Here is a 13,854-nt window from a genome sequence, read left to right on the forward strand (position 1 = left end):
ATTAATCCTTCGAAGCGCTGCATTTAAACGGCGTTAGTTACAAACAATTAAATAGCACAGAGGTTCTGGGAGAACAGTTTATAGTTCAGATATAAACTGATGTTTATGGTACAGATTAAAATCACTGTTTAGTGGAACTTGTTGCTGGTGGCCTTAAATCATCACCTAAAATAACAGTTATATTGTTTATCACAATTAATCTTGGTGCAATATATTGTGCAGCAAAAAGAGTTATCATGACAGGCCTAATAAGTTAACTACTAATTCATATCACATATTGAATTTATTATTGAGTTAACAAAATCGTTGCGTTCACTTTAGTCTGTATCCTGCATCTCCACCAACATTTCAACTATTTACAAAATATGGATCACTGTCTGACCATCTGAGATTAGGTATGGACATAAATGATTTTCAATTGTACCACAACAAACTGTGAGGGTATATTAGTACCAGTTGTTGCTCGCTTTTGGTATCCGATTTTGCATTTTGGACACGTCAGCACACAAAGTCAAAAGTGAATATGCTACGGATACTTTTTTTAAAACGTTTTTATTTGTAAATGCAAATCTTGAGTTATTTTTGTCACACAGAGCCATTTGTAATTGTAGCTTGCGTGCCAGTTTTAAATTCAATGCTATCAGTCTATCACGAGAGTCTTTTAATGGAGAGAAAAAAAAACCGAAGTCAGCTTGTATTGCAACCATATTGAAGCCTGATTCTAATCTAAACGTGCTCCGGTATAAATATGGACATTTTAGATTGCACAACACGTGGTGTTTACTATGAACAGAGTCATGAGTCAGCGCTTTTGACTGGCACATAACATCCTGTGAAAAGTTAACGTGCCCTGCTTGATAATTTTGTCTGGACCACAGAGCAAGTAAGTGGATGGATTTGAATTGTGCATGCTGTAGTAAATGGGTAAATATAGGTATTTCATGTCCGTGGTGGGACAGTTTTATGCCTCAATGGTAATAATAAATCACAGCTGTCTTGGTGTGAGAACTGTTAGAGCATCTGTGGAGTTTCATAATAGTGGACTTCTGCTTTAATGCTATTGCTCAAAGGTTGATTCTTTGTATCTGTGTAGAAAGAAGCTGTTGTTGTTTGCTTGATTTAAGTACTGTATCCACTCAAGTCTCTTTTTTGTGTGGTATCTCAGCTGATTCATTGAAAATAACAGACTAAATGAACTATTTGATCATTAATCAGTCATTATTAATGCAGAGGAGAGCTGGGGCAGATGTCTTAATGATCAGCAGTAAGTTTTAGTTATTTTGTGTGGAATACAATTGAAAAAAAAAAAATATATATATATATATTATATATATTATTATATATAAACCTATTAAAAAATGGATAAATAGATATTTTTATATTTATATAAATATTTTCAGATTTAAATAATTACAAATTAATATTGATCATTATTTTAATATTTGATTTTACTTTACATTATTGTTGTTGTTGTCGATGTTGATAATCATAGTAATATAATAATAATTATTATTATTATTATTATTACTATTATATATATAATAGTAATAATATATATATATATATATATATATATATATATATATATATATATATATATATATATATATATATATATATATATATTTATACAGTTTTTGCAGTTTTAAATTTTTTTAATAGTTATATAGATTTGAATAGATTACTAATTAATATTGATTATTATTAAATATTTGATCCTATTTTAAATAGTCATTGTTGTTGTTGATAATAATCATCATAATAATACTAATAATATTAACAATTATTATTATTATTATTTTACTATTATTATTTAATATAATTTAAGCTAAGTATTTTATCTTATTTAAAATAAAATATACAGTATATGCAAATTTTTTTATATAGATATTTTAAATAGTTATATGAATTTAAATAGACCACTAATTAATATTGATCATTATTAAATATGTGGTCCTATTTTAATTTATTATTGTTGTTGTTGTTGTTGTTGATAGTCATCATCCTCATAATAATATTAAAAATAATTATAAAAAGTAATAATAATAATAATAAGTATTATTATTATTATTATTATTATTATTATTATTATTATTATTATTATCATTTAAGCTATGTATTTTATCTTATTTAAAATAAAATAAACAGTAAATGCACATTTGTGTTTGTGTGTGTGTGTGTATAATTTGGTATATTAATAATAATGTTAATATATAAAAATAATATTAATGTTTTTATTATATTTATATTAAATATAATTATAATTTGATATTCTTAAATATTAATAATATTTGTATAATACAATATTTAAAATAAAATTAAAACATAATTTTTCCTCCATTGCACCCTCTTGTGGCCCCTTACCCTTGTTTAAAATATCCTTTTTAGTATTATTGATAAAAGAAAGTAAATTTTAAAAAAGTCATTTTGAGAGATCATGAAGAAAAACTAAATAAATAAATGTACATTTTGGGTTGAATTAAATTCTTAATTTCCAATTTAGTTTTTCTGTGACTGGTAATAATTTATTTTTTGTTTAGTTGAACAAACTACGATAATAAAGTACATCGATTTTTCCACACATCTAAATTACTTTTTATTCACGTTTCTCAGTTTTCTCTGAATGCTGCAAGCTTATTTTGTTCTCCAGTTTTCAGTCATGTGTGTGTTTTTACACTACAATTCAGATCCATTTTCTCTATGGAGCTGAGCTTTCATGACCCCCCCCCCTCTTCCTGACCCATGCAAACACAAACACCCTTGTTTTCCCAAACACAGGACGAAGTGTCTGGAACACATTATCCGAGCGCGTGCCGGAAGCGGCTCTTTCCCTCGCTCTTTCTGGCCTGAGCCGCGCTGTTTCTGTCTATATTCAATTATGGAATTTGGACCATGCAGCAAAGAGTTCATTAAACTGAAAATAACAAAAATCTATGATGAACGGAGGGTAAGAACAGTGCATTAGATGTGACAGAGGAGATCTGCACATGTAAATCAACAAACTGTACTAGACCCTTTTAAATTTAATTCAGTTCCAATGAAATTAAAACAGTGGCGCAGTGGCACAGTGGGTAGCGCTATCACCTCACAGAAAGAAGGTCACTGGTTTGAGCCTCTGTTGCATCTGTTGTCATTTCTGTGTGGTTTACATGTTCTTCCCTTCTTCTTGTGGGTTTCCTCCAGGTGCTTCAGTTTCCCCCACAAGTCCAAAGACATGCGCTATAAGTGTATTGGGTAAGCTCAATTGTTCGTAGTGTATGAGTGTATGGGTTTTTCCTAGAGATGGGTTGCAGCTGGAAGGGCATATGCTGCATCAAACATATGCTGGTTAAGTTGAAGGTTCATTCCGCGGTGGCGACTTTTTTTTTGCAAAGTCAAAGGTGTTACTTTAAAATGATACCATTTACACAAAAATGCAAAAATCTTTGCATTTAAACCTCTGCATGTCAATTCGGGAAGCTTTTAAATTTGGGTAGGCAAAATCCAGATAAAAAGCCTAAAATACCACTTGACTTTAAGAGGGGTCATGATAAATCTCTGCTGTCCCCAGAATGCCCCACAGATCATTTATTACATTTTGTCAGCCTTGTCTCTGTTCGGCTCTGAGCAAAAACATGCAATTTATGTGCTTGTTCCTTTAAATGCAAATGAACTTTCCAGAAGAGGGCTGAGCCTTTATACACTATTCTGACACTCCAGAAACAACAAAACAAGCAACAAAACAAGCAAATCACATGCAGCCAAAATGTTCAAACAAACACTATGAGCATACAAAACATACAATTATCTCCACATTTATAACACATTACGCTTATGTTTTTTTGGTACATGCATCCAACAACAGAACAAAGTTGTTGTTGCACAGATATTAAAAATATGTAACCATTACAGTGAGTGAGTATCTGTGCAAATGTGTGTGAGCGTGTTTTGAGCTTCCCATGGGACTGTATTTCTGAGAATATCCCTAGAGAACAGCAAATCTTGTTGAAAGTGTTTTGCAAAGGTCGTCCCTAAAGGGAAAACACATAAAATAAGTTTGCTAAATATAAACCCATGTGTGTAAAAAGAGTTGACTGCTTGTGTCTGAAAATGGTTGGCGGCTTGGCGAAAGCTGTTGAGACCAAAACTTATTGTTAATGCGATTTCTCACTCAAAAATGAAACATCTGTCATCATTTACTCATCCTGTGTTGTTGCTTGACATTTGTTCTGTGGAGGGAAGACGTGGTTTTCATACAATTGAAGTTATTTTGTTGTTTTCAAAATGTTTTTTTTGTGTGTGTGTGTGTGTGTGTCGGAGTGGTCGGATGGTCGGAGCATCAACTTTTGTATAACTCGCTCTATTATTATTATTTTTTTTATGGTTTACGTTAGTAAGGTCCAGATGTTTGTCTGATTATTGTAAACACACAATTGCTGTACAGTGTGTTCTAGGGCTTCATTATTTGAGTTTTTTTTTTTATATGAGTATATATATTTTTTTTTCTGATAATTTAAGTGAACAAGATTGCTAAAGATTATTAGTAATAATAATAATAGTAATAGTAATAATAATAATAGTAATAATAATAGTAATAATAATAATATTATTATTATTATTATTATTATTATTATTATTATTATTATTATTTAGTAGTATTAATATTATTATTATTATTATTATTATTATTATTTAGTAGTATTAATATTATTTAGTAGTATTAATATTTATATATACAAGATTGATTTTGTTTTGTAATGCCAGGCAGCACAAGTTGGCCTAACATTTTGACGTTTATTGGCATTTATGAAATATGTAACTATAAATATATAACCTATGTAAAACTTATACAGCAATACTACTGCTACTACTAATAATAATAATAATTATTATTATTATGCTTATTATTATTATTATTGATAATAGTAGTTGTAGTAAAAATAATATTAACAACAACAACAATAATAATAATAATAACAATAATAATAATAATAATTATTATTATTATTATAATAAACATAATACCACTACTACCACTACTACTACTAACAATAATAATAACAATAATGATTATTTAGTAGTATTAATTTAATCAAATATGTATAATTATTAAGTTCGATTCTTTATTATAGCATTTTTTTATTTATTAATAGCAGTAAATTGCAACTTTCAAGTTTGTGTAAGTGTATGTATGTATGTATATATATATATATATATATATATATATATATATATATATATATATATATATATATATATATATATATATATATATATATATAGATTACAGAATTATTAGCCACCCTTTGAATTTTTTTTTTTTTTTTTTTTTCCCAAATGATGTTGAACAGAGCCAGGAATTTTTCACAGTATGTCTGATAATATTGTTTCTTCTGGAGAAAGTCTTATTTTGGCAAGATTAAAAGCAGTTTTTAATTTTATATAAGCCAATTTAAGGTCAAAATTATTAGCCCCTTTAAGCAATTTTTTTTGACTGTCTACAGAACAAACCATCGTTATGTAATAACTTGCCTAATTGCCTTATACTGCCTAGTTAACCTAATTAATCTAGTTAAGCCTTTAAATGCCACTTTAAGCTGTGTAGAAGTGTCTTGATCTATATCTAATAAAATATTATTTACTGTCATGGCAAAGATAAAATAAGTCAGTTATTAAAAATGAGTTATTAAAACTAATATGTTTAGAAATGTGCTGAATAAATCTTCTCTTCGTTAATTTGAATTTGGGGGAAAAACTGTGGGCTAATAATTAAGGGGGCTAATAATTCTGACTTCAACTATATGTTTATATATATATATATATATATATATATTTATATATATATATATATATATATATATATATATATATATATATATATATATATATATATATATATATAAACACACACACACACTTCTGACTTTGTTTTTTTGTTTTTTAATATGCTTATTATCATTAGTAATAGTAGTAGTAAATAAAGTAATTTACTGCTATTAATATTAAAAATGCTATAATAAATATCTTTATAATTTCAATATTTGATGCAATATTAATATAACAAAATAATAATAATCATAAATTTGAGTGTTGTTATTATTATTAGTAGTAGTAGTAGTAGTAGTAGTAGTATTTTTTTATAATATTCAATCAAATAATATATATATAATATATAATAATAATATATAATATATGAAAAATTTATTGTAGCATTTTTATATTTATAGCAGTAAATTATTATTATTTTTTTACTCCAAGTTTGTTTTCTTTTCTTGTAGGGCAGCATTTTGTGATTATAAATAAATCCCACCTGGGACATTTTGTCTTCACTTTTGCCCAGCCTCAAATTTTATTACAGTGTCACTGAGAGTGTGAGAAGCTGCTGGTATTAAGCTTGAAGCCCAGATCTCTTCTTTTGTTTGTGTGTGTGTGTGTCAGATGACCATTAAAATAACATTGTTATAATCAGTCATAAATGAAAACACTTGCAAACTTGATACTCTTGTTAACACACAAACACACACACACACAAATGCAGCATCAGCCTGCAAATGACCCAGAATCAAAGTGGTCGTAATGTCATGGGAACTTAAACCGTGCTACTCTTCTCTCAAAAACCCCTCAGTGTTTACAGAGCTCTCACAAAAACATCATTTTTCTCCAATGCATATGATATCAATCCCAATGATTTCCTAAACTAAGGCAACATTGTTGGCCAAGGCGGTTCTCAGACTCTCAGGGCTGATTTATTTCTTCAGGTTTAGTCACTAGAAGGCGAAGCTTTGTGCTTTCTGCATCGCTCCGGGACTCTCTGCGCTCAATGTGCTTTCATTATGATCTAGTGCATGATCCTGATCTAGCCTTCCTCTCTGCTGAGCATTGTGTCCTCTTGTGCACATTCCCCAATTACTGAGGAAAAACATTCCCGAGGCTGAGGTAAACTTGCGCGTGGTCAATGTGTAAAAAGAGAAGTCTAATTTAAATAGTAAAAATGCTACAGTAACAATCTGTAACCTGGTTAACAGTAGGTGTAGGGGTTTGGGTGGTCCACTACGATGTCACATTTTAAACTTTACTTGATGTGTAATGTAGATGTGTGAACATAAACAACCTCTCTGAGTGTAATATGCTCAAAGTTCAATGCAAAGGGAGATATTGGCTTTTAGAGTTAACTTAGCAAAGCTGTTAGGCGTGATCAAAACAATAACAAAAACGGGAACAAAAGATAGCGGATTCAAGTGCAGATTTTAATATATTAAAGTGCAAAAACAGTGAACAAAAATCCAAAATATCAAAGTGCAAAGTAACAAATAAACAACAAAACAAGAAACTAAGACAGATAAACATGAACTAGACTAAAGCAAGATACGAGGCAAGATGAGGAACGACAACTAGGAAAACAGACTTACTGGGTACAAGAAAAGACAAACGGCGCGATGACAAACAGTGGTTGAATGACTAAATATATAGTCCTGGTAATCACGGAGAATGGAGACAGCTGTGGTTGTAAATCAATGTAAATGACAGACCGGGTGTGTGCACGAAAGAATGTATGGAAATGTAGTCTTTATTGGCGCTGTAGTTTCACTCAGTGTCCATTGAACTACAGCGCCCTCAGGCGGTCACTGACAGATGTGACAAAAGCCTACAGCGAACGAAGCAATACAAAAAAATACATCCGGGCTAGTCAGATCACAATCACTTCAGGATACACGCATTAACCATGTGCAAACACCCCGCGTAGCAAAAGGGGCGTGGCTAGAGGTACTGTATGTTATAGCAGAGAAAGCTAAAATGTTGTCCATTGAGCTCCCAGAATCTCTCTCAGTTCAGTGCTGGATTCGGCTAAAAACTCCTCCAATCATAATAGACGAAGCTGTGGATTGTGAGCCACAACCTGTAAGTATTTTTATTTGTGTTAAATTGATTAATAACATGTACAGTTTTTAGCGCTAACGGTATGTTGTAGCAAGGATGTAAACAACAGGAAATGCTGTTTGGCACAGCTAACAATTTAGCTACAAGCTCTAATTTATCAGTCAATTACTTCAAATTACTTCGATATGCTTATTATATGTGAAAGACACTTGTCAGATTTCATTTTAGAGAGCAGGCGTGAGGTTCAGCTGTGTCCTCTGTGTCATTTTCTGTCAGGTTCAGGCTCAAAAAGATACAGTTAACAGCTACTTTGACTGACGGTGTTTACATAGCGCAAAAGTGAGTAGCTGTATATAATCAAAGTAAGATATATGAAAAAATAACGGGATTTTCTACAAGTGAAGCATGAGCACACATTGCTTTGCATCTTATATACACAACCAAGCCTTAAAAGTACACTCTGGACCACCCCTTTAATACCGTATATACAGCGAATACGCATCAAATCACTTTCTCAGAGCTTTGCTGCTTGCTGTAATTGCGAAGTTGGGAAATTCTCAACTTTTCAAGCTCCAACGGAAGCATCAGCCAATCAGATCACTTTATGCTGACACCCCAGCTCAAACGGTAGCCGATTGCGGACTAATTTAATTGGCTGACACTGCTATAACGATCATGACAGCCCCAACTTCAGACGCGTTGACATTGAAGCACTGTGTCAATGCACGATTACTGTAGTTGTTGTTTTTTTTTTGTTTTTTTGATAATTATTTTTAGTTTTTGAATGATAATCGAACAAATATCTGCAAACAAAAAGTAAAATAAAGGGAGTTATACAACAAAAGTACATAAACATTGATGTTCCGACTGTGGGGCATACAAAAAAAACATTTTGAAAACAACAAAATAAACATCATGGTAACACAAATAAAATTAAACTAGTACAGATGCAACAAAGCTCTAATGTATATAACTCGTGAGAAAAAACAAAACTGTTTTTTCTGTTTGTGGGAAAAGCAGTTTGTGATGAGGATTGGTTTGTCGTTACTTTCTCATTCAATTCAGTTCATTTCATGTTTATTTCTATAGCGCTTTTACAATGTAGATTGTGTCAAAGCAGCTAAACATAGAAGTTCTAGTAAATTGAAACTGTGTCAGTTCAGTTCAGTGTGGTTTAATTTTCACTGCTGAAAGTCCAAACACTAAAGACCAAATCCATCGATGCGCAGCGCCACAAGTCCCAGCAAGCCAGTGGTGAGAAAATTAAAGGTTCAGCAGACCTTTTGCTCTGAATAAATGGCTAATAACATAGTGTGAAGAACAGAAGCTGCACTTTGCTAATAACTAGAATGTTTTCTGGGAACTTTATCATCCACACATGCTTTTAGTTGTGTTTGTTTGTCCAACAAAGCTATATGATGTAGGTGTTAGTACATTAAAACATTGATGCACAAATATGACTAAATTAATGAAATTTATGTACACATTTATTTTATGTTCCTGCTGTTTTTTTAACGGTAAAATCCTGGGAACCAAATTATTAAAGAAATTTTATTAATTGATTTTTTTTTTTACAGTGAGACATTTGATTGCAATCTTGTATAATCTACATCACAGGTGTCAAACTCAGTTCCAAAAGGGCCGCAGCTCTGCACAGTTTAGTTCCAACCCTAATTAAACACACCTGATCAAACTAATTGAGTCCTTCAGGCTTGTTTGAAACCTACAGGTAAGTGTGTTGGAGCAGGGTTGGAACTAAACTGTGCAGGGCTTCGGCCCTCCAGGAATTGAGTTTGACACCCCTGATCTACCTCATAGAAACTCGATTCCTGAAGGGCCACAACTCTGCACAGTTTTGCTCCAGCCCTAATCAAACACAGCTAATCCAACTAATCAAGATGTTCAAGTCTACTAGAGACTATTAAACAGGTGTGAGTTGGAGGTGGTTGGAGATAAACTGTGCAGAGCTGCCTACGGCCCTCCAGGAATTTGAGACCATTGATCTAACGCCATTCGATATGGTACAGTATATATCAAACACTTATAACGAGAGTTTCATGTCAGTATGCTCAATAGAGAATTATGTCAGGATTTTTTAAAGGGATAGTTCATTCTAAAATGAAAATTTGCTGTCAACTTACTCATCCCCTTTCAAGATTTTCTGATTCATAAATGTGATTGGTAATTAATTAAACACTTTTTTTCTGGAAATAGGCTTATTTTACAGCTCCCTTTGAGTTAAACAGTTGAGTTTAACATTTTTGAATGCATTCAGCCCATCCCAGGGGCCTTTTAGCTTAGCTTAGCATAATGAATTGAATCTGATTAGACCATTAGCATCACACTCAAAATTGTCAAAAAGGTTTTTGATAATTTTTTAATTTAAATCCTGACCCTTCTTATGTAGTCACATCATGTGCTTAGACAGGCAGAAAGTGAAAAGTTTCTATTTTCTAGGCCAATATATCTAGGATCTATACTCCAATTCTGGGGTAACTTGCAGACTGTTTTTATGAAGTGTGATAATAAAAAAATGTAATTGAATTACTTTTTATCACTATAAGCTGGCAATATTCACAGTCTATTGCCTTTTAACTGTGTTGGCACCCCTTATAAAAGTGAATTCTTTGCCTAATAGATCCCCTTTAAGCAATATGTCTCTTCTCTCCTCCTTACTAAACTCTTCACCCTAATGCGCAACTAACCTGCAGCTTTCACAGTGGTTGCTACAGCTAATGTCATCTTGTTTGTTTTCTAGAATGCCATGGTGTCGTTTAAGGAGCTCTGCGGACTGACTCCGGCAGCTAACATGAAGCAGTGTATCCTGACTGTGTCGTCCTGGCTGATGAACAGCGAGCGAGTGCTTCGCGTGACGGTAGATCTGAGCGAGGCCTATCCCACCATGGAAGCCCACGGCCCCATTCCTGAGCTGCTGCGTAAAGTGCTCACCGCTTATGACACGGTAGGGGGAAATTCAACAGTGGCACCCTAACAGTACACAGATAAGTATTGTCAGCTGATTTAAAGGGATAGTTCACACAATTTCAAGAATGAATGAACTTTAAGTCAGAATTTTCATGAATAATTGAATATGAATAATTTCTAGCTTGACTGTAGCTGTATATAGCTGCAAATCTTACTATGACATCTTATATTTAAAGTATAAAACAAATATGAATAACTAATCGAATATTCTGGAAATCCCAAAATAAACTGTTGTAAATCTAAATATGTTGTTGGCAATCTAAATACAATATATGTAAAAACGTATATAAAAAATTCCTTAATAAGCAAAAAATCCAGAATATATTGTTGTAAAGCTTATGACATTTTATACTGAACTTAATTATAGATCTAAATATATATTTTAGATATTTAAATATGTCTTCATATGCAGTATTTATACTACCGTGTCTATATAGAATAACTTCAGAATCGCCGCCACATTCCGCTCTTTCTTGCTTCTATCTGCTCTTTCCTTTTATAATAGGACTTTACTACAACAGATTCAATCCTGTAGGGATGTAGGAACGTTTTATTGTATTACACACACACAATGGCTCCATACGTACTCCATACTTTCATAGCACAATTCTATTTTGATATGAGCAGACATCCTCATGTATAATGTATGCAGAATTTGCCGTGTGTGTGTGTCGGCTGAAGTACAAGCTGTGCAGGATTTTCACTCTCAATTAGGCCTCTATCAGGGTCAAACTAAACTGTGATTTGTCAGGTGCCAAAGTATTTGTCAGGCCCAGAATCAGGAATGCAGTGCCTTGTCACACAGTACAAATTTCAAAGAATTGTTTGACAAAATCGGCTTATAACAGCATGAATTTCTATTTTTGTCCAAGGTGGTTCATAATGGATGGGTCTTTTGGGCCTATGAGCTCGTTCCACTGCATGTTTAGGTAGTTGAACAAATATGTGTTGTATCCACTGTGTTTAAGAGCACTTATTTTCAAAATTGTACTTTTTTTTTAAAGCCTTTAGATCAAAAATTATGTTCCACATTTCAGAAAAATGTTTGCAAAGGCATCCACTGCGTAAAACATATGCTGGATATTTGGCAGGTCATTCCACTGTGGCGACCCCTGTTTAATAAAGGGACTAAGCCGAAAAGAACATTAGTTTATTTAAGAATGAATGAACTTTAAGTACAAATTAAAGGAAAGACAAAAGTCACAAAGTCTTCAGTGAGACACGCAGCACAAAAGATGACCGAAACTGATCATAGGAGAGACATAAAGCATTCAAAAAGAAGACAGGAGTGTCTGATCTCTAGTTTTACACTACCGTTATTATAATGACAATCATGTACAAGACAATAAACAATCTCTTCATAACTTTACAAACACTTCACTACAGTATTGTGATCTATGTGCTCTTTAATAAACTCCAAATGAGTTTTAAGATGAAATCAAGTAATTTAAGTCATTTTGAGATTGATGCAACAAGTTTTTCACACCTGGATTTGAGGATTCTCTGCCATTCCTCTTTGCTGATCTTCTCCAGTTCTCTCAAGGTTGGATGGTAAACGTTGGTGAACAGCCATTTTTAGCTCTCTCCAGAGATGCTCAATTGAGTTTAGGTCAGGGCTCTGGCTGGGCCATTCAAGAACTGTCACCGAGTTGTTGAGAAGCCACACCTAAAGATGTCAACACTCTTTAATAGATTTTGATTTTTGATTACAGTGGACATCAGGTAAACATAGTTAGACTGCAAAAACAATATACCTGTGTTTAATTAAAACTAAAATAATACAACTTGTCGATCTTTACTTGGTTTCTTCTGATGGTTTCAAACTTGAGCAATGTAACATTTTAGCTGATTTTGAGGTTTTTGTTTTATATGCTGCTTATTACTAGACCTCTGTCTCCATTATTATAAACAGATTTATATAATCACAATAATTATCTACTGGGCTTCTACTGTACCAACCAAAAAATAAATAAATAAAACACAAAAACTGACAGAACCATATTAAATATTGTTCACTTCTTGTTAGATTTACCAACAAACATAGACCACACTGTTAAAATAGCTATAAATTAGCCGTTTTCTGTGTTTTGGGATTTGCATTTTAATTTTAGTTTATTTATAGTTTTGATTTGCATTATGGGACCTTGATCTTTCTTCTAAAACAACTTTTAACTTTGAACTTTTTAACTTTTTATTTTTTTTAAGTAGTTTAAAGTGATATATTGTCTGGGTTGGTGTTGTATATTACGCTACAAAAACCTTGTAATAAACTGCTGGTTCATTTTCTGTTTTTTTAAACAGACTTATTCATCTATATATTAGTTATTTTACATTATATTATTATTATATATTATAAACTACTAAAATGTCAAAAAAGTCACTTTGTTTGACTGTAGAGTTGAGTTTTCAACATTAAAAGTCGACAGAGCAGAGATCAACTTCCCACAATGTAAGTCACAATTGTAAATATACTGTGCGGAAGACACTTGTAAACCACTAAATATGGAAACTGTTAATTTACAGTTTTAACAGTGTTCTGACCAAGCGGCAACCTCCCGCTCTCCCTCAGGAAGCCAATACGGAAGTAACTAAAACTGCAATTCATCCAAAATTCTGCTAGTCCTGGCCGCTCCTGGCTCCAAAACAGAGCAACTTTCAGTTGAGCCCACTGTTAGAATGGCCAACTTTACAGCAGAAAAAAAGGTGTTTACAGCCTGGTACAAAAAAAGATTTTGGTTAATACAGGTAATATTACCCTTCATGACAACTGTGAGGGGGGTGAATTTTTTTATAACTCGTCCGTTTCCTTTATATTAAGTTATATTAAGTTTGCATAATTAAGGGAGTGGCCACTTGATTGACAGCTAGGTCTCGCTGGTCGCCGTCACGTCACCTCAGCTGAATCCTGCAGATTAGCCACTGAACTCGGCATATTTATCGTATTTCTGTGTTGTTTTATTTGGCTTTACACAGTCAACTGCCTTTTGGACTTGTTTCTTACAATTATTAGAT

General features: G+C 32.4%; 1 protein-coding gene across 4 annotated transcripts in view; it reads left to right on the forward strand.

Annotated features, from left to right (window-relative positions):
• The window catches only part of LOC141381166 (inactive phospholipase C-like protein 2), a 191,622-nt gene that overhangs the window by 125,445 nt on the left and 52,323 nt on the right, over positions 1-13,854 (forward strand). For all 4 annotated transcript variants that reach the window (XM_073944255.1, XM_073944254.1, XM_073944253.1 and 1 more), the window contains one exon: positions 10,616-10,819. In XM_073944255.1, the coding sequence (XP_073800356.1) occupies positions 10,616-10,819 (204 nt within the window). The remainder of the gene's footprint in view (positions 1-10,615; positions 10,820-13,854) is intronic.

This window comes from Danio rerio, chromosome 3, assembly GCF_049306965.1.
Source record: "Danio rerio strain Tuebingen ecotype United States chromosome 3, GRCz12tu, whole genome shotgun sequence".
NCBI lineage: Eukaryota > Metazoa > Chordata > Actinopteri > Cypriniformes > Danionidae > Danio > Danio rerio.